Source organism: Erythranthe guttata, chromosome 8 (genome assembly GCF_056151865.1).
Source record: "Erythranthe guttata isolate IM_541 chromosome 8, IM_541, whole genome shotgun sequence".
Lineage (NCBI taxonomy): Eukaryota > Viridiplantae > Streptophyta > Magnoliopsida > Lamiales > Phrymaceae > Erythranthe > Erythranthe guttata.
Genome location: NC_142540.1, coordinates 5607373 through 5627540, shown reverse-complemented (window position 1 = coordinate 5627540; position 20168 = coordinate 5607373). Strand labels below are relative to the sequence as shown.

General features: G+C 35.3%; 4 protein-coding genes across 5 annotated transcripts; 1 reads left to right on the top strand and 3 right to left on the bottom strand.

Moving 5' to 3' along the window:
- The first annotated feature begins 453 nt into the window (after nt 1-453).
- On the top strand, nt 454-3858 carry LOC105976884 (RING/FYVE/PHD zinc finger superfamily protein). 2 transcript variants are annotated; one of them, XM_013002148.2, is made up of 4 exons: nt 454-621; nt 1263-2467; nt 3191-3265; nt 3584-3858. In XM_013002148.2, exons 2-4 carry the CDS (start codon nt 1577-1579, stop codon nt 3698-3700), a joined length of 1083 nt encoding a protein of 360 aa, XP_012857602.1. In that variant the 5' UTR covers nt 454-621; nt 1263-1576; the 3' UTR covers nt 3701-3858. The 2 variants fall into 2 exon arrangements, with proteins under 2 accessions (XP_012857602.1, XP_088677939.1); XM_088821813.1 differs by having other exon boundaries at nt 614-712.
- A 98-nt stretch (nt 3859-3956) lies between these two features.
- On the bottom strand, nt 3957-5725 carry LOC105976886 (topoisomerase I damage affected-like protein). Its single transcript, XM_013002149.2, has 2 exons — nt 4718-5725; nt 3957-4162 (listed from the first exon to the last, which is right to left on the bottom strand). The coding sequence occupies exon 1, from the start codon at nt 5606-5608 to the stop codon at nt 4727-4729; it is 882 nt and encodes a 293-aa protein (XP_012857603.2). The 5' UTR covers nt 5609-5725; the 3' UTR covers nt 3957-4162; nt 4718-4726.
- Nucleotides 5726-7308: 1583 nt separating this feature from the next.
- LOC105976815 (auxin-responsive protein SAUR40) lies at nt 7309-7653 on the bottom strand. Its single transcript, XM_013002074.1, has one exon. It carries the CDS (start codon nt 7651-7653, stop codon nt 7309-7311), a length of 345 nt encoding a protein of 114 aa, XP_012857528.1.
- A 3275-nt stretch (nt 7654-10928) lies between these two features.
- SRT2 (sirtuin 2) lies at nt 10929-15513 on the bottom strand. The gene is made up of 11 exons (XM_013002182.2): nt 15215-15513; nt 14131-14194; nt 13811-14042; nt 13541-13606; nt 13121-13166; nt 12747-12907; nt 12536-12665; nt 11605-11766; nt 11383-11510; nt 11190-11289; nt 10929-11107 (listed from the first exon to the last, which is right to left on the bottom strand). The coding sequence occupies exons 1-11, from the start codon at nt 15251-15253 to the stop codon at nt 11057-11059; spliced, it is 1179 nt and encodes a 392-aa protein (XP_012857636.1). The 5' UTR covers nt 15254-15513; the 3' UTR covers nt 10929-11056.
- Nucleotides 15514-20168: the final 4655 nt, after the last annotated feature.

The window sequence follows — 20168 nt, the reverse complement described above, 5'->3', positions numbered from 1 at the left end:
TTCCATCTGTGTTCAACTTCACCCAACCTGAATCCAAGGATCCCAAACAACTTAGCGAGTTGGAGGAGCTGGTGGGCAGGCACGATAAAATAGGCCAAGGGACTCGACGACATGAGAAACACTAGTCCAGCCCTCGTCGAATGTAACTTAGTGTGATGTAAGATCATGATGTGCCGAATAACCCTGTGACTGACAGTGAATGTACGAACCTCGATATTCCTATCATTGCAATCATTCCTTGCAGTCCATAAGAACCACAAAATCATGCAAGGCGCAAGGGTTGTGTTGTGTGAGTGTATATTTTAGTTTTATTCAATAACATGAGCCAAGTTTTTGAAATTGCTTAGCACTAGTGAGGTAAAAGTGCCAAAACCCATATATTGGGGTCTAAATGATAATGCACCAAAAGTTGAAGGACGTGGATGCAAGTATCGCAGTTAAAGTGAGACGACTGTAAAAACACACGCAACTGTCCCATCATATATACACATTACACAGTACATACTAGAAACTATGAGAGAGAAGAGAGAGAGAGAGTAGAGAGAGAGAGAGAGAGAGAGAGAGATCGATTGGCCACCCACCAAACGCTTCCCACACGATTCGCTTTACTAATTATCCGAGGTAAGTTTCTTCTTCGTGTTTCCCTTTCAATTTTCATTAGAATCAACCTTTCAATTCCTCGAATTATCATACAATTACTTCAATTCTGATAGTAGGTTCCTTTTCTACGCTTTACTGCTTTTGAATTTCTGTTTATCACTTCAATTTGATTGTTTTAGATTGATTTTTTGTTGCGATTTTCTCGCTTTTGGGCATATTGTGAATTCTGCTGGTCTGTTTACTTTTTATCTGTATTAAGATAAGAAAATTCTGTCTTCATATTTGGGCTCAGATGCTATTTTGCAAGGTGAAAAGTATTAACTAGAGATTCTGAATCTGATTGCATTTGGAGTTTAGAAACTGAAATGAGTTGTGATAGTGTACATGTGCAGATAGTGGGATTTTTTTAAAAAAAAATTTTTGTTTTTAAATGGGAGTTTACTCTGTCGAATGCTCGATGCCACATCACATTCATATTTTGGTACATCACCAATGCCTCTCAACTCTGACAATATTGGATATTTGCTTGCTCAGTTTTAATTGATTTAGATGTTATTAAGTATAGATTTGTTCGATTAGCTAAGAACTGATTTTTTTACTTCCAGCCCCCTACGATTTCTCAATATTTTCCCATAACCCCTTTTACATATATGTTGTATCAGGTGTCCTATCCTCCGTGCCGATCGCAACTAATATCGTTCTTTAGGAACTGTTTATGATTTTAATTACGTTTAAGTAGTTATCGGTCTTCAAAATTAAGCTAGAAGAGTTTACCTATCCAGGAAATTGTGATATGCTTCATTACATTTCTGGGAGATTGCCCGCGATCTTTGTTTGGACTGGATTGCTTTACTTGCCGTTTCACAAATATATCTGATGGAAGAATTAGTCCAATGGATGTATATGGTTGAAAAATAGTACGACCAATGTAAGCAGTATAGTACGTCTCGTATAGGTACAGATTTTGTAAGAAGTGATGGATAAAGAACGACCCCATCAAACTGTTATACCCATTGAGAACCGTAGCTCAACTCCCGAGAATGAAGAACCGAGGGATGACAGCTCATGTGACAGTCTAGACAAGGAAGCTGGCTTGGCAACTTGTCGAGTTTGTCATTGTGTTGAATCCGATAGAAGAGGAAATGTGGCACTAGGGTTCTTGGGTATTTACCCACCGCCCTGTAACCTCATTAATGGGAACGAGGAGGTGAAGTCTAACTCGAAAGTTTCGTTGGGAAATACCGAGAATGATTGCCAACACAAAAGTGATTTAAAAGGATCTGAGTTGGTTGAGTTTATTAGTCCGAACGGGGAAGTTTTTGTTTGTACCGCTGATGTAGAATTGGGCGTGGACGACTACCAAGACAGGTTAGTCGAGCTTGGTTGTTCTTGCAAGAACGACCTTGCTTTAGCGCATTATTCTTGTGCACTGAAATGGTTCATCAATCACGGATCAACTGTCTGCGAAATTTGTGGGTCCGTGGCGAAAAACATAAGATCTGCGGACTTTAAAAAGGTATTAAGTTCCGTAAAAGAGTACGATGCGCTGCGAGAAAGAATTGTTAACGGGGAACCTAATCCTGCATCGACCCGAACAAACTTTGGTGTAGATCCTGATGCTATTGCTGCGATTCGGAGGCAAAGGTTAAGTGAAATATCGTTGTGGTTTAATCCACATAACAACAGCCAAGTCACTGTGTCCCATGTGGTCACTGAACAGTCTTCGAATTCGAATACGGTTACGGAAGAAGTTGCTCCGGTCGAAAATAGTGCTACTAAATGGGCTGTTGAGGGTACTGGAATACTGCTTGCTACGGGCCTGCTTACGGTTACTCTTGCATGGCTTCTCGCTCCACATGTCGGGAAGGTACTTGTAGTTGCTATGTCACATGTTTCTTTTTTTTTCCTTTTAATTCACCCTAATACAATTACTTGTTATATTTGTGGTAACGATGTAAGGTAGGTTGAAGTAATCTCTGATAAATCCCATGTTTGTGCATGATCCACGGAGTTGACATATGAATATCTTAAGGCCTCGTTTGGTTGGGGAGATTAGCCATGATTAACTAAATAATTGAACTTTGTTTGATGTTTGATAAACCCAATAACTTCCCGGGTCGACCCGGAAATATTGTCATCATGCCTTTTAGTGAGTTTTCTTGTTGGACTTTCCAGGGTCCAATAAAACAATAGGGTTTTTTATTAGATTATTTAATCTTATCAGCTAATCCTATCTTGGCAACCAAACGAGGCCTACGAGTATAAGAAGTGTAATAGGCATACCATGCATTGTTCATAGATGAAATAGTATCAGTGCATTGGAAGCATGTACAAAGGACTAAGAGATAGTTCTTGCTGACAAACTTGGTTACCATTTCTAAAACAGAAATCGAACTTTTCTCGACTTCAACATGTGAAAAAGTTTAGGGGGTGGGGGTGGGGGTGGGGGGGAGCAAGTTATTGTTTCATGTCAATTATTCAACTTCTTGTTGGATAATATTAGTTGGTTTGCACTTTACGATTTCTTTATCTTTTGCATTTGTCTGTTTTGTTTTCCTTCATGAATTGTAAAGTGGGATTTCTTTTGCAGAGAACTGCCAAAAATGGCCTGCATATTCTTCTTGGAGGGGTCTGCGCATTGACTGTTGTAGTTTTCTTCCGATTTGTAAGTTCATCTTACTTGTTAAATTTCTTAATGGAGTTGCTACGAATCAGTTATGTTCGTTGGTCTTTGCCATATAGGAAATAACCGCGCTTGCGTGATAAAGAAATTACGAAAAATTAGGATTTGGTTATACCGAATGTATGTTCGACATTGTGGCCCAAGCTAGTATTTGCAAAAACCGGTTCTTAAAATCTTGTTCCTTACTTTTTATTAGAGTTTCACCCACCTTTCATCAATTGAATAAATAAATATATAAATGAATCTAACAAGTGTTTTGCTTTAAGCTGATAAATTTTGTCTTCTCGACGCCTTTTGCAGTTTGTTCTTACAAGAATAAAGTACGGGCCTGCTCGATACTGGGCAATCTTGTTTGTATTCTGGTTTCTCGTTTTTGGGATATGGGCGTCACGAACACACGGAGCTCATGCAACATAATCCTTTTCTCTCCTTACTAGTGAATATGTTTAGCTGTTTTTGTTGATTTATTCATCGATTGAGGGATCCTACAATTTCGAACCTCCATTTATTAAATTAGTGAATGTATAATATGGATTATTTTGCTTTCGAATACGATATTTCTGCTTTCGCATGAATGTTTCTGCTTCAGTCTGAAGATCGATAAACACCCGGTTTTTTACCAGTTTCGACATCACTGGTAAAGCAATATGACTAATTACTGTACAAAAACATATGTGCATTAGTAATAACTAATAACTAAAATTGCATTTCGGTTACAAGTTTCCGGTGTTTGTTCTCGACTCAAACTATGGTTAATGCCTATATTTGCAGTTGATGATGTCACTCAAGCAGTAATTACAAAAAAAAAAAAAATTAATAACCAACTCAGGCTGAAAGAGCATGCCAATCTTCCGATGATCTTGAAATCCCGACAGGTCACTTCACAACGACAAACAACGTTAATGAGTTTGGCATTACAACGATAACGAATTTACGTAATATATACCAAACTATGCATCTATACAGTTGGCCGGGTATTGATCGGTGTTGCTCAAATTCATATCACCTTGCCACTTCTTGAATTAAGGACTGAGAATACTTGGAACCTAGTACCGCAATTATTTTTCGATTACATCTTTAGTTTCTTTTAGGCACCTCGTAATATGTGAAGATGGCTTAAACGAACTTATGAAAAAAAGTAGCAGTGAACATAACTCTGTTTTAACATCGATCCCATTATATAACTATTGTCGGTTTACTGAATTAACTATATTTATTGCCTCGTAAACATAATTGCTACAGACCAAATACGAATACGAATCAAGATTCCATATCCCTTCTATACGAAAGCTAAATTAACAAAAACAATTAGTCTCGATAACCATCGATAGGATGATGGTTCCTATAGTGACATTTTGACCGGTTCGTATAAAATCGAACAATTGAAGAAAAAAATAATAAAAACAGAAGCCGAATAAAAAAGAAATCGCTCACTTGATTAGTTTACGCAAGGTAGAAGGCGTCATCGGTCATTAGATGAATATACTGCAGAATCCGCAAAGGGGGGTTTCTGAAATCCAATGTAGGCAGCCTCAACTCCCTAACTCTACATTCTTCATCGTCCCGATTTCGATTTGTCGTCGGCTGTTTCGTATTACTATGACAAATTCTTCTTCTAGCATCGGATTTCCGGTACAAATAAACCTGTGATGTAAGAGAATCTTTGTCAGCATTGTTGTTATGAGTCTTGAAAAGGGTCCACCCGGTTCCGAGCAAGGCCTTGGTAAACCGATCCATCGACTCGATTCGGTGGCACGTGCGGGTGGAGAAGAGGGAGAGCGATGTGGGGTGCCAGTTGTTATTGCTCAAAGACTCGATTTTTTGAAATGGGATTGAATTGTTGTTGTTTTTGAGGAAGGCCAGCTTGAAGTAGCCGTTGGAGAGGGCGGCGAAGAGGCGGAGGTGGGAGAGGGAGGAGGTGGCGAATGAGGGGAATGGGATTGGAACGCTGTCGTTTCGCAACGACCATGATGATGATGATGATGATGATGACGTGGATGTTGATGATGATGATGATGTGGATGATGATGATGACGTGGATGATGGGGGCGGCCAGGAGAAGATGATGTGGGAGAGAGAGGGGTTGGGGTGGAGATCCATGCCGATGAATCTGGCGATGGAGGCGAGTCTGTATGTATCTTTGACCAATTCTTGGGTGGGGAGGAAGAGCATCAACGGGATCCTGTTTCTTGAACTGCTGCAGCAGGTGGGATTACCGTCGTCCAGATTGTGGATGCGGCGGAGAAGAGGGTTAGTGGTGGTGGTGGTGGTGGTGGTGACGTCATCGCCGGAAACCAGAGAGCGGACCAACTTAAGTGGGAACATATTCTATTCCTTTAATTTTCACACACACACACACACACATAGAGACAAGAAGCAAAGGTGAGATTCTGGTGACTGGGAGTTGATGATAAATGCTGGTGGTTGTTTTTGTCGATTTTGTTTTTTACATCTAACATTTTTCTTTTCTTTCTTCTTTTTTTTTTTATTTTTTATTTTGGGAGAAACAAATCGCGTTTCGGAAGAGCGACTTTGGTTAAACTTGAGAAAGAGAAAAAGCCTAGAAGAAATTTAGGCTAATATTTGGGGGAAAATATTCCAGTAAGTGAAACATAAGGTAAATTCCACTCTAAACCGAGGGTGTTTGGCTAAGCTTATTTTAAACAGCTGATAAACTCTTACGTCTGATAAGATGTTTTAAGAGCTCATAAGCTGTTACATCTTATTTTTATGATTAATTTTTAGAGTGTTTGGATAATGGGCTTATTTCCTATTTTTACTCATTAAAAGATCTTAAATAAAAAGGTGGGGTAGATGTATTTATTTAAAAAGATCTTATTTGCCCTCCAACAACTTATTTAAAAAAAATTAAGATCTTTTTCTAAAAAATTACCAAACACTTTGGAAGAGCTTATAAGCTCTAAAACATCTTATAAACTCCTTTTAACATCTTATAAGCTTAGCCAAATTCCCTCTAAATTACATAAAAAATTATCTTGTTTGGGTAATTATAGTTACCTCCTTCATTAGGAATCTTTTTACACGTTCACCCTTATGGTGTCAAATTCAACAGAATCTTTTAGATTACTCGTTTTGTGCAAAAATACAGTTTCTGATGCACCACAATATAATATTTACAAATCGAGATACACATCTTATGGTTACCTTGTTTCAAAGTGTAGAGCTAGAATGTGGTAAAATGGGTAGAAAATGGAGAATGTTCCACATAATCTAAATGATTCTACTAAATTTGACACCGCAAGGGTAGACGTGTAAGAAGATTCATAGTGATGGATGATTATAATGGCCCAAACAAGAGGGATTTTTTCGTAATTTAACCTTACATCAGGGGTGACCGTGATTTACCCCTATTATAATAATATTTTAGGAACAAAAGTATTTGAGTCAAATAAGTTTAACAGTTATAATGGCGTTATGTATTTTTTTGTCATTATAGCAATAAATAGACCTTTTATTTCCAAACACCTAAACAACTTATAAAAACTAAAACTAACTTATAAGCTACATATCCAAAATCCAAACACCTTAAATTTTTTATTTTTTTTAAATAAGCTTATCAACTCCTAAAATATCTTATCAGATGTAGGAGCTTATAAAATGTTTAAAATAAGCTTAGCCAAACGGACTCTTAGACGAATCCAAGATATGTCCCAATTTATTTTGAACAGAAAACACAAATTAATACATGTCCCAATTTAAATAATTTCTTTCACAGATGGTTAGTTTGAGAAAGATAAAAACAATCATTTACATAAATAAGTGGGAATTTTAATAATTTAGACATATATGATAATTAGTAATTTTTACCCTTTTCTATATACCAATATAATATATCCCATTGATCACTTGTACAAAGCTATTCATGTATCCTAAACACATACAACATGCCCATAAACCAAAACCTTACACCAATTCTAGCAAACTGAAAAAAAAAAAAAAAAAAAAAAAAAAAGGTCTTTTGGTTCCGACTCGGTAAAAATCAAGAACCGAGTAGCCGACAAATATTAGTACGTGTTTGTGGGCTGAATCCTGAAAATCTTGTGCTTGGCACGTGTGTTATTCATCCAATCCTCAAAGGCTTTAGCATCATAAGGAATCCTGAGAACTCCCTCATTGCAAAAGCCATATTCCTCAGCAGATCTGCACAGAAATAACTGCACAAACTCTTCATTCGACAACGCCTTCGTCTGTACCATAAAACGCCTCGTTTCTTCGTCCACACCCACCGCAACCGGAATATACCCTCTTCGCGTAGTACGTGTCGTCGTTGTTGTTATCACCGATGAAGAAGCGCCTTTCAACCTTCGAAAACTCACTACTCTGCTCATTTTACTCCCTTTCAGTCCCATTTCAATTTACGGCCTATACGTATACACACTTACGATAATATACTATATATATACTATGAATATGTAACGATTGGTGCAATTAGGACGCGGATTAATTAACGGAATTTAAATGTCGTCTCTTTCTATCATGATAACAACTACTTGATATGTATGTATAGGGAATTATTCTTGGCACTTGGCATTTGTTTATGGCATGGTTTTGGATGTTTTGTGCATGTTGTGGTGACGAAACGGTCAGACGTATATACATTATTATTACATTATAATCAAGTTGAAATTCGGATTAGTTTACTCGCATATATAATATAAGCTCCCGTTTGGTTAGAGAGATTAGTTATATGATTAATTAACTAAATAAATATTGGACTATATTTGATGTTTAGTGTGAAAAACTTTTATTTAATTTATGCAGAAAAACCATATGAACAGAATCTTGAAAACCCAATATCATGTTAAGAACATAATCATATTAATTGGGACTATAGTATTCTGTAAGTAATGAAATTATCATATGTACCATAAACGAGCCTTAATTCCATAATATGAATAATGCACAATTAATTAAGTAAAGGCTGCGGCTATATGCAAGACTAATTCCACTTGTGCAAGACCAAATTAAAACTTTCAATGTATAAATACTATAATACCCTTATTTATTAAAAAAATAAAAAATTCCAAATATGCAAGACCAAAAATTCAAAAACACAAAAATTCTATCACAAGACCACAAAACCACAAGACCAACTATCATCTTCTCCATCTTCCAAAACTCACAAGACCTATCTCCTTCCTCCTCCATTAACCCACAAAACCTAGAAATTCAAAATCATCAAAACTCAACAAATCTTACAAAGATGACAAGTATGGAGTCAGAAGACATCAAAATAGAAGATTCTACGATGGAAGAACCCAAGAATGTATGCATTTATGGGTTTTTTTAGCTAGAATATCGATTTTCCAAAAAAAAAATCCCGCGCAAACGAATTCGACATGTACGGGTCGAATTTTACAGGTAAAAATCGACATTTAGATGTCGATTTTGAGGTATAAAATTCGACATTTGAATTTGTGCTACAAATTCGACATGTCAATGTCGATTTTTACCTATGAAATTCGACGCTTAAGTGTCGATTTGTAGCATAGTTTTTCGACACCTTGGTGTCGATTTTTGTTTTTTTCTCATTATTTGTATTTGGTCTTACATGAGAAAAAAAAACCAATTTAATTTATGGGCATACTTGTCATTCCATCTTAATAAAATAGAATCTTTTGGAATCTTTCTTTAATTTGGTCTTGCACAAGTGGAATGAGTATTGCATATAGCCGCAGCCTTAATTAAATTGTAAAAGGTTAATGGACCACTAATATATTAAAACATAAAGTAACACGGCGAACCTGATAATTCGTCAGATTGACCCGAAAATATTATTTTATCATTATTTATCTTGTCTTTTAGAAAAAAAAATATAATTTATTGAGTTTCCTATATATGATCCAATAATACAATTAAATTTTCAATAATCACCAGATTATTTAATCTTATCTAAACTAATTTTATATTAAAAACCATGCTTGTCAAGATGATGTCACCACAGTTCACATGTTTGGAAGTGATTATATATGTCTTATTTTGAGGGTCTATTTCATCTGGATATATTTCTTAAATATAATGTTTGTTTATGAGAATAAAATTTGTATGCAGGGAAAAATACTTACTTGAAAGGGATCTTTTTAATTAGTTAATCTGTTCACATTTCATCTTCGCTTGTGGTGTACGTACGTATGTATTTATGTGTGCTAGCTGCTTATAAAAATATTAAAATACTAATTTATAAATTTGTAGTGTACGTGGCAATGGTTGGAGCATGCATCTATATACATATATATTATATTCTGCTGCTGGTGTCATTAATTTTCTCATACGTAATTAGTATTAAATTTAAGGGTAAATTACGAAACTTTCCTAAACTTAGGCTATGTAACGAAAAATGCCCCCATTTATCTGTAATAACCAAAATCCCCCTCTAATTAATTCTTGATCGAGTTTTTTAAAGAAAATATGTACAGTCTATTATACCTTCTGTTAAATAGGTGAGAAATAAAAGAAAATATCTGAAATTGTGTAAAGTTTATCCCCTAAAATAAATATGTGAAAAGTCACACAGTAAGGGGTTAGTGGACACAAACATCAAGGGATTTTTGGTAATTACGAATAGGTGGAGGTGGTTTTTGTAATTTAATCTAAGTCTACAGGGATTTTCACAATTTACCCTTGTATAATAACATAAGTTGAAAATATTATACATGTAAACCTCTATTTAATACAGTCAGGACTAGCAAACTTTTATTAATTTAGCGAAATATTAAATTGGCGAACTAATAACTTAGTAGGTTTTTACAAAGTCGGGGCTGAAGAAACTATTATTTTTTTTTTTAGGGAAGAACAAACTATTATTTGAATGAGGTTATTAATTTATCGAGATTCTACTGCATTACTCCATCTATTTCATGATATGTCTCGTTAGATTCCCAATACTGCATATTAAATATAAATATTTTTCTTCGCGTTTTAACCTTATTAATTAAATTTATAGTAGGCGGCAGATATATGCAAACCCATTTTTTTATTAGTTTAAACCCACATAAACGAGTTTATTAGTTCAAGCCCGTAAATTAATTTAATTTTATTACATCAAGACCAAACAGGACGAATATACCCTTATCAATAAATAACACAAAATACAAACAAACTCCATTTTTCATTTGTTCAAGACCAAAAAAAAAGTAAAAAAAAAAAAAAAAAAAGTAAAAAAAAAAAAAATGGAGAATTTTTTTTTTTTTATGTCTTTTGATGGACACATTTATTGATATTCTTAATATTTATACAAAGCTGAAAATCAACAATTAATTAAGAACGGAGAAAGTAACTCAGCCAGTGTTTAAGATCTTCATTAAGTCCAGAAAATTGATTTATACAAATTTGTCCATATCTTGTGTCTGATTTCAATTAAAAAAAAAAAAAAAAAAAAAACATCAACGTTGGATAACGAATGTAGGTACATTTTGTTACACAACGTTTTTGTAACGCCAAACCAAACCATGCAATAACAAACAAATCAAAGCTTAGGCATAAAATTCCAACAATGGCTGTACAAAAACGTACCGACACGTACACTACTAGCGTACCTTTTCTAACGTTAATGTAATGAATTGGCCTTTGGCCGACTAAGTAGTCTATTCATGCATGATGCTGATTACTCATAAAGCAACTCCAATTAAAACATTCACTTAATTAATTAATCAATTAATTAATATGTTTTTACAATTTTGCATTGGAAAACAAGATACATATTTTTACCTTGAAATCGTACAAAAGATCATCGTATACATCCTTTCAAGATCACTAGACAACGGGGAGAGAAAGGGATCCAACCGAAAGCAATCTCGGTAATATCTGCATCGCCAGGTCATCTAATATCAGTAAATTAACTACCGTACAAGTTAGTTAAAGCCGAAGAGTCCCTAAGAAAACGTACCTCGCCCAGTCTAGCTTGAATTTTTAAAGGAACAAAATCATCAGCTCTGGTGGCACCAATATTTACAATTGCAGTAGCAGCACCACCCTCGTGAGCGGCCCTAGTACAAATCCATCGAATATATAATTAAATAATTAAATAAATATATCAAGAAGAAGCATCTGCAGGAAAAAAAGAATCGATAAAATTGTACTTGATGAGTCGAAAAGCAGACATGGTCATCAATGCGGAACCTAGTACAAGGAAAGCATCGCATTCTTTTGCTGCTTTCATCGCCCTGTCAGCCCTACCCTTTGGCACATTGTCTCCAAAAAATACTACCTGAAAAAAAAAACGCATCGAATTTAATTTACTCACTGAAATACATGAATAATCAGACAAAGAAATCATATGAAGAGGATAATTAATTGTTTACATCAGGTTTGAGTACTCCATTACACTTGTCGCAAGTGGGAATATGGAATTCCTCTTCCCAGAATTTTTCATCAATCTCGATATCGCCATCTGGCCTTTGCTTCATTCCGAAGCTCTTGTCTGAACGGCTATCGTAATCTAGGCTCTCGATTGCTTCCGCCCACTGCAACAAACAACGTTAAAAGTTCTACCATGAATTCTCGATGATAAACCACAGTGGCGAACGAGCAAGCTTGTTTACAATGAAAAATCATCAAGAAGGGCATATTCCATAAAGAACTCAACAGTTATGTGCTTCAGTTTGCAGTTGACATCACACACGCACACACACACACACACACAAAAGTGAGTGTATTTGAGTACAAGGATAGAAACGAAAATCCAAGACTAGAGATTATACTGTTCTAACATGTTCCACCAGATTCATATATAGGGTGAATTACGGCCATCCTCCTAAGGTAAGGTCAAATTACGAAAATCCCCTCTTGTTTGGGTAATTACAACCCTCAACTATGAATCTTCTTACACGTCCACAATTGTCGTGTCAAATTTAGTGGAATCTTCTAGATTATGTGTAATATTCTCCAGTTTGAACCCCTTTCACCCCATTCGAGCTCCAAATTTTAAAACAAGATGATCATAAGACGTATCTTTTGGCTTGTAAATATCAGATTGTGGTGCATCACAAACTGCATTTTTGTACAAAACGAGTACAAACTAGAGAACATTCCACGCAATCTAGAAGATTATGTTGAATTTGACATCATGAAGATGGACGTGGACGTGTAAGAAGATTCATAGTTGAGGGGTAGTTTTAATTACCCATCAAGAAGGGTTTTTTCGTAATTTCACCTTGCCTCAGAGGGTGGCCGTAATTTACCATATATAGGGTAAATTACCATCTATATGTACATATATTAAAAATAACCAACCTTCGGATTAAGAGACTTCACTTGATCCTGAAACGAACTTCGAGGAAGAGAAAAACCACATTCTGTACAAGCAACTACGTAGACAGTTCCATGCAACTCAAGAGGATTACTGCCAGCACGATGGTGTAGCCTGTGAAAAAACGTATAGGTATGCGTGTACACAGTAAAAGAAACAAAAAAAATGTAATAAGCGGAGGTGAAAAAAAATTACCTGTCTACATTTTGAGTCATCATAAAATCTATACGGCCAGCTTTCTCGAGAGAAGCTAACGCGATATGGGCGGGACCCGGTTGTGCTGCATTGAATCTTCTCCATCCGGCATAGCTCCTAGCCCAATACCGTCTTCTGGCCCTGCTGTAACGAATAAATTCCTGTTCGTTGAAATAATGCAATATAAATAATTATTCCATCGTCCACCAAAAATTATTACGTACAAGCGCATTGCACGTACCAAAATAAAAAGACTATATATACCTTTACTCTATTAGTAAAGGCTAGGTACCGACTCTTCTAAAGAGAGTTGGTCAAATGATATATAATTTAATTACGAAAAAAGGAAATAGCAACACATGCCTTCAGATCACCTGATGAGTAATCGGCCGGAAACCGGTACTGTAAGCTCCGTTTGGGCTGCAAAGGATGTAAGAAACGGAGAGACGGCAATTAGATACATCCCAAATTACATTGATTTGTTACAATCCGAATTCAATATCTTGCCGCATTTTATTGTTTCGTACGAATTCAAAATTTAATACTCTATAAAATTTCAAGAAATATTTGTTCTCGTCATCACAAAATAAAAGAATAACCGATTCGAGCCATGGATCGGGAATGTAGAATAAGAGAGCATTTCGATGGCATTAATCGTCGTCACACGGGCTTACACCCCTACCAGATGAGGAAATTAAATATAAGTTTTCATGCTTCGTATTATCACAAGGCCGTACAAAAAAAAAAAATTCACGTATTTCAGAAAACACTTATACACGAGGCAGAAATGCAACCTTCTGTAATCAGGAATTCCGCTCTCTGTGCTTATCCCAGCTCCTGTCAAGACAACGAGCTTCGAGCTTCCAAAAAAAAAAAAAAAAAAGAAAAACCAATACCACTTGTCTTCAGACAGCGAACTTGAAACAACCTTAATTTTATCAAGATCAGCCATGATTGAGAAAGAAACACCCTAAACTCATTTTCTTTTCTTTTTTAAATTTTACTAATATTATTTGAAGAATTTTTGTTTAATTTCTCTGAGCCTTACAGTACACAATTTATACCTTCTATCAAAGAATTGATGCAAACGATCAATATCTCCAACTTCGGGAGGATCCGAATTAGGAACCATCATTTTGTCTCTTAAAAAATCAGAAGGTATTTCTTTATTTTCCATTTTTGCCCCCGTAGGTAAGATTCGGTAAGTTGTTTGCACAAGTTTGAAGGATCCCTTAGTAGATATGAATCTTGGCTTCCACAAAGTTTCTCCGGTTTTACTAATTGACCGAAAATTGTCTGTGACAAAGACAACATATTAGCGAATGATAAGTAATAAGATAGAGAACATGAATACAACATTGCCGGATAAGATCGAACTACTTACACATATTTAGTAGAGGAGACTTGCCAGGCAATATTGTTCCCAAAAAGCCTCGAGCAAGTTTCAACTTCAGCATGTTCAGATAACGATGAGTTATTTCAAATAAATAAAAACAAAAAACAAAAAATCTACACTTTTCGTACAATATATCCGAAAAAATATCATACGACATTTTCAACCATGAAAGCTAATACGTAGATATATATACATTTTTGTGAAAGCTTCCATCAAATACAAAGTCGATCTTTATTAAAAATGGTACTCTAAACTATTACAAATTGCGACTAACTTCAGTTTTCATTCTTGTTTGAATATTTACTCAGATTTAAAAGTTGCGTTCGAGTTTGGTTTAAATAAGCAATCGAGCTGGAACGAGTTTTCATCGAGCCCAAAATGTGTCGAGCTCGAGTAGATTGATTTTTTTTTTCTAATACATACTTTTTTTTTTTTGTCTAATCGAGCTCGAGTTCCATAACTTATCGAATGACAATATGTGTCTTGGTTAGTTATGCTAACAAACCAAGCTCGAACGAGCTTTTAAGGATCGATCTGAAATCGAGTATCGATAATGTTGGTTTCATTTTCAGTTCTAAATGGGAGGAAAAGGAGTGTGTCTAAACAGTTAAATGACAAACAATACAAACTCCACTGAGTATAAATTACACTCATTACATACTCTATCAATATCAACATGTCTCAATCTCCATTAGCTTGATACACAAACAATTGACCCTCTTTAAGATTGACTTGCTGACATCCTCGGATACAATACAATGTGTGTGCTTATATATATATATATATATATATATATATATATATATATATATATATATATATATATATATATATATATATATATATATATATATATATATATATATATATATTATTATTAGTTGCTGAAGCAAAGAGCACTATCTAATATCAAAATCAGAGAAAATATTCGAATTTAATCGCGGAAAGACCTCAACTTTACAGATGGTGGATCGCAACGAAATGTATTGAATGAAAATTTAACAGAAAAGGGGGGAAAGGAAGAGCTGCCACGTGTCGAGAGAGAGAGAGAGAGAGAGAGAGAGAGACTCACAGAAATGTGGGGACGGTGAAGGCAGCGGAGAGCCGCCATGGGCGCTTGCTGGTTTTTCAATATTGGGGGTCGAGGAAATAGGGGTGTTGCATTGAATTCTGTCGGAACATGTGAAAATCATCGGCCGTATCGATCGTTTGGAATGGGAGTTGAAAGCTGTACCCAATTGCGCGTAGTTCCACGTTGCATCTCTCTCCACCGTTCACAGCTGCGCGTGTGCTCCACTTTCCTCATTTTTTCTATTTCTTCTTTTTTAGTTTTTTTTTTTTTTTAAATTATTTTTCTTAATTTTTTGGGATAATTAGTGAAACCCCCAACTCATTTATATATATATATATATATATATATATATATATATATATATATATATATATATATGATATATTAAGTTGGATATAACCTCCTTTTCATTATTAGTGAAACCCCCTTCTTTTATTAAATAAAATTATTTTTAATTAATATTGTATTTCACATGACTAATATACCCCCTACATAATTAATTTTGTTAAAACACGTGATTAAGCAAAAACTTTGAGATCACGGTAAATCAGCAAATTCCATAACTCTCTCATCTCTCTCTCTGGGCATACGCGATTTTGGCACTGTTTCGAAGATGTCCATGTCGATTCATTTGTGATTTGGTTCAGAGGATCTCATTGAGTTCATCGGCGATTTTGTAATTGAAGAAGGCGAGTTTTGTTATGTTGTTCACATGTATGTGTGAACGATTTTTTTGACTGTTGCTTTTATTTTATAAATTGAAATTCATCTTTAATTGCATTCCGTACTAATTACATGAAGTGTTTTTGTAATTGGATTCATATGTGCGAACGATTGTTCTGTGTTGATTATACGAAGGCTTTATAGTCGATGTATGCATTTATGTTTATACAGTCGATTTCTATGTTGGCAAATAATTTAGTTTTTATGTTTAATATGTCTTGTTAGGTATTTGAGTATACTTTAATTTGAAGATCTCCAAAAGCTTGTTGTAGAGCTCTATGGGAGAATGCACCAGAGGAGATTTTCATATTTTTCTGCTGGCTCCATAATATTTGTAGTTGTTTTGGGAAATCGAACAGCAGAAATTAATACAGCAGTTTTCGTATTAGAAATACAAGACTATGAACCTGAATTTTTAAACCTAATTTTTTTCGTGGGGCGAACATACTTCTTGACGATATCTTCTTCATAAACTATTGAAGTCGAAAACAGCAAAAAGATTGTTGTTTTTTTCTTTTGTTCGCCGAAGATGGAAAATATAACAAAAATCACCATGGAAAAAATTGCTAGATTTCGAACACTTCTCTTTTCCGACGATTGTTGCCGTTGATTGAAAGTTTTAGTGGAGGTTTCCAGACCTAGAAAATTAAGCGTTGCAGTTGTTTTTAGGAGATTTGGGATTTTTGATAACGTTGAATCGGAAAGAAGAAAGTTGGAGCGAGAATTTTGGGATTTGAGGGGAGCAGTTTTCCTTAATTAAAACGTGTTTTCATAGGGATATTTGGGGTATAAAGAAAATAGTGGATCTGCTCCTAATATTAAAAAGGTGGGTGGATCCACTCTTATTAAAAAAACACTAGAGGGGGTTCGCACTAATAGTCCCTAATTTTTTTTACTTATTAAAGGAGGCTATTTAGAAGATGGTATTTTGATCTTCGCACTACTAACCTTATTTGGTTGTCAAGATAAGATTTAAAATTAGTTTGAACTGAATAAAATTCGATGAAGAGATATCCGACGAGCAGGATCTCACCGACGAGCAGAATAACTCAGATGAGCTGGAGATATCCGACGAGCAGGATTTATCTGACGAGGTGGAGATATCCGACGAGCAGGATCTCGCCGACGAGCAAGAGATATCCGACGAGCAGGATCTCACCGACGAGCAGCATACTCTCGACGAGCAGGATCTCGCCGACGAGCAAGAGATATCCGACGAGCATGATCTCTCCGACGAGCAGAATAACTCTGACGAGCTGGAAATATCCGACGAGCAGGATCTCACCGAGGAGCAGGATCTCTCCGATGAGGAGCATACCTTCGACGAGCAGGATCTCGCCGACGAGCAAGAGATATCCGACGAGCAGGATCTCTCCGACGAGCAGCATACCTTCGACGAGCAGGAGATATCCGACGAGCAGGATCTCTCTGACGAGCATAATACCTCCGACGAGCAGAATAACTCAGACGAGCTAGAGATATCCGACGAGCAGGATCTCGCCGACGAGCAGGATCTCTCCGACGAACTGGAGATGTCCGACGAGCAGGATCTCTCCGACGAGCATGAGCTCTCCGACGAACAGAATACCTCCGACGAGAAGGATCTCGCCGACGAGCAGAATAACTCAGACAAGAAGGAGATATCCAGCGAGCAGGATCTCTCCAACAAGCAAAATACCTCCGACGAGAAGGATCTCTCCGACGAGCAGAATACCTTCGACGAGAAGGATCTCTCCGACGAGCAGGGATATCCGACGAGCAGGATCTCTCCAACGAGTAGAATACCTCCGACGAGAAGTATCTCTCCGATGAGCAGAATACCTTCGACGAGAAGGATCTCTCCGACGAGCAGAATAACTCAGACAAGTTGCTAGCTTAGAGTAACTACCAAATGGCGATATGAGAATTGCATGGGCCATCAAGATATATAAGCAATCTCACACAAACACTTTAACTTTTTTTTACTGAATATATTTTAGAATGAGAGCCTTTGAGGTGTTCTGACTTGCGCGTCGGAGTGCTAACGCCGGGAGCACCTCTCCCGGTCCTTTTGCAGGTCCACGATGAACAGGCCCAATACGGAATGGACTTGGAGGTTCGGAATTCCTTGAAGTGAAGAAACCCAGCCGCATCAAGTACGAATCTTATTAACCGAACATGTTATTAGTACGACTATATAGTCAGTGAGACTTAATAGTAGTAACCTAACGGATCCTAAATAATTTAATGAAATGAGAAATCCAATAAAGAAACTCCATAAAAGACAAGATAAACATTGATAACATAATACTTCCAGCTCGACTTGAAAAATTATTGGATGTACTAAATATCAAACAAAGTCCAATTATTTAATTAATTATGACTAATCTTTCAATCAAATGAGGTCATGAGCATACTAGTATATCCTTCATCTATATAAACTAAAAAAACATATCATCGATTTCTAATTCGGATACATTCATCATAACTATTCGATTATTCTTCGATTTTTTTTTCACTGTCAATAAAATTTACTTGACTAGTCGCGCGCAGATCTTTTCATAAATTTTACTATCCTCTTTATCTCAAATCATTCTTCCATGTATGTCTACAAATCCTATGAACTCAAATATTTATAAAAATTAAATCCGACCAAATACATTAGAATATAAAAATAAAGGAAAAGATATTATTTTTGCAAAAGGCTTCTCAAACTAATAATGTTTTGAAAATCGGACCGAATAAGCTAGTGGGTCACGGTTGTACCGGTTCAACCGAGGTCTAACCGATTTTTTCATTTTTTATTTTTATAGTTATTTATAAATATATAATTTTATAGTAAATACAACATATTTTCATACACACACGTGAACTCATTATTCATTTCCAATTAAAATATAAATCAAATTTATTTTTCTTTTACATACACCACATATCAACACACATATAAAAAAATTCCAATTTCACTTGGGTTCTGATATTAAGGTTCAACCGGTCAAACCGGACCGAACAAAACAATGGTTCGCGGTTTAACCGGTTCAACCGGCCGGTCTGGTTTAAATTTCAAAACACTGCAAAATAATCAATTAGTATCGACTACGGTGTGCTTGTGTGTTTTTAGCTTTTAATTTTTACTCCATCTGCAAAATAATCAATTAGTATCGACTAGGGTGTGCTTGTGTATTTTTAGCTTTTAATTATTACTCTATTTGTTTCTAAATGTGTTGTTTTTCATCTTTGCACAAATCTTAAAAAACTCAATAAATTGGTATTGAATTTAGGAAAATAGAAATTGTTAGACCAAAGTACCCTTGTTTATTAATTAATCCGGGGATAATGTTAGAGAGTTAATAAGGATAAAATTGAAAAATATTATAATAATGCAATATTAAAAATCTAAAGTGACAGATAATATATAGAACAAAAGAATTTCTCAAAAGTGACGGATATTGTGAAATGGAGTAAGTGACATTTTAAGAAACAAAACATCCATTCGACGATGACGATTTCAGGCATTATAAACCTAAATTTCATTGTATGTTGGAAATTCTAAAACTATACTCCCTCCGTCCCATATTATCTGTAGTTTTTTGTGGCTGCGCACATGTTAAGAAAAAATGCATAGATTTAAGATTACAGCAGAACAATATACTCCCTCCTTCCCACAATATTTGTCATTTTTCTTAGTTGCACACATATTAAGAAACTTAATAAATATGCATAGATAGTAGCAAAATGTATAGTAAATCACTAAAATGCCCATGCCATTAATCGATTTTTAAATAATTATATTTCAATTAATTGAGAGTGAGAAAGGGCAAAATTGAAAAAAATGCAATTAATTGTTCATTGGAATAGTAAAATGACAAATAATTTGAAATATGAAAAAATGGCAAAAGTGACAAATATTAAGGGAAGGAGGGAGTAGTAAATACTAAAATACCTTATCATTAATTGTTTTTGAACTAACTAATTAAGAAAGGCAGTAAAATTGAAAAAAATACAATTAATGTTTCTAAATATATATATATATATATATATATATATATATATATATATATATAAAGTAACAAATAATTTAGGATAAAAAATCTATAAAGGACCAAATAACAGGGGAGTAAAATACGTAGGTCGATTTACATATTGGATACAAAAGCCTTTTCAATGTACGAGGTTAATTCTCCTGGAAAACAAGAATACACAAATTCCCACACACAACGAAACATACACATTTCTTGAACTAGGATGTATG

What these genes read in the sequence shown, in the direction of transcription:
- LOC105976884 (XM_013002148.2), top strand. Translation starts at nt 1,577, where the DNA reads ATGGATAAAGAACGACCCCATCAAACTGTTATACCCATTGAGAACCGT. An exon ending in TCGCTCCACATGTCGGGAAG is followed by an intron (nt 2,468 to 3,190) that starts GTACTTGTAGTT and finishes TTTCTTTTGCAG; the next exon opens with AGAACTGCCAAAAATGGCCT. An exon ending in TTGTAGTTTTCTTCCGATTT is followed by an intron (nt 3,266 to 3,583) that starts GTAAGTTCATCT and finishes CGCCTTTTGCAG; the next exon opens with TTTGTTCTTACAAGAATAAA.
- LOC105976886 (XM_013002149.2), bottom strand. Translation starts at nt 5,608, where the DNA reads ATGTTCCCACTTAAGTTGGTCCGCTCTCTGGTTTCCGGCGATGACGTC.
- LOC105976815 (XM_013002074.1), bottom strand. Translation starts at nt 7,653, where the DNA reads ATGGGACTGAAAGGGAGTAAAATGAGCAGAGTAGTGAGTTTTCGAAGG.
- SRT2 (XM_013002182.2), bottom strand. Translation starts at nt 15,253, where the DNA reads ATGGCGGCTCTCCGCTGCCTTCACCGTCCCCACATTTCT. An exon ending in GGAATTCCTGATTACAGAAG is followed by an intron (nt 13,167 to 13,540) that starts GTTGCATTTCTG and finishes CATCCTTTGCAG; the next exon opens with CCCAAACGGAGCTTACAGTA. An exon ending in TCTGCTTTTCGACTCATCAA is followed by an intron (nt 11,290 to 11,382) that starts GTACAATTTTAT and finishes GATTTGTACTAG; the next exon opens with GGCCGCTCACGAGGGTGGTG.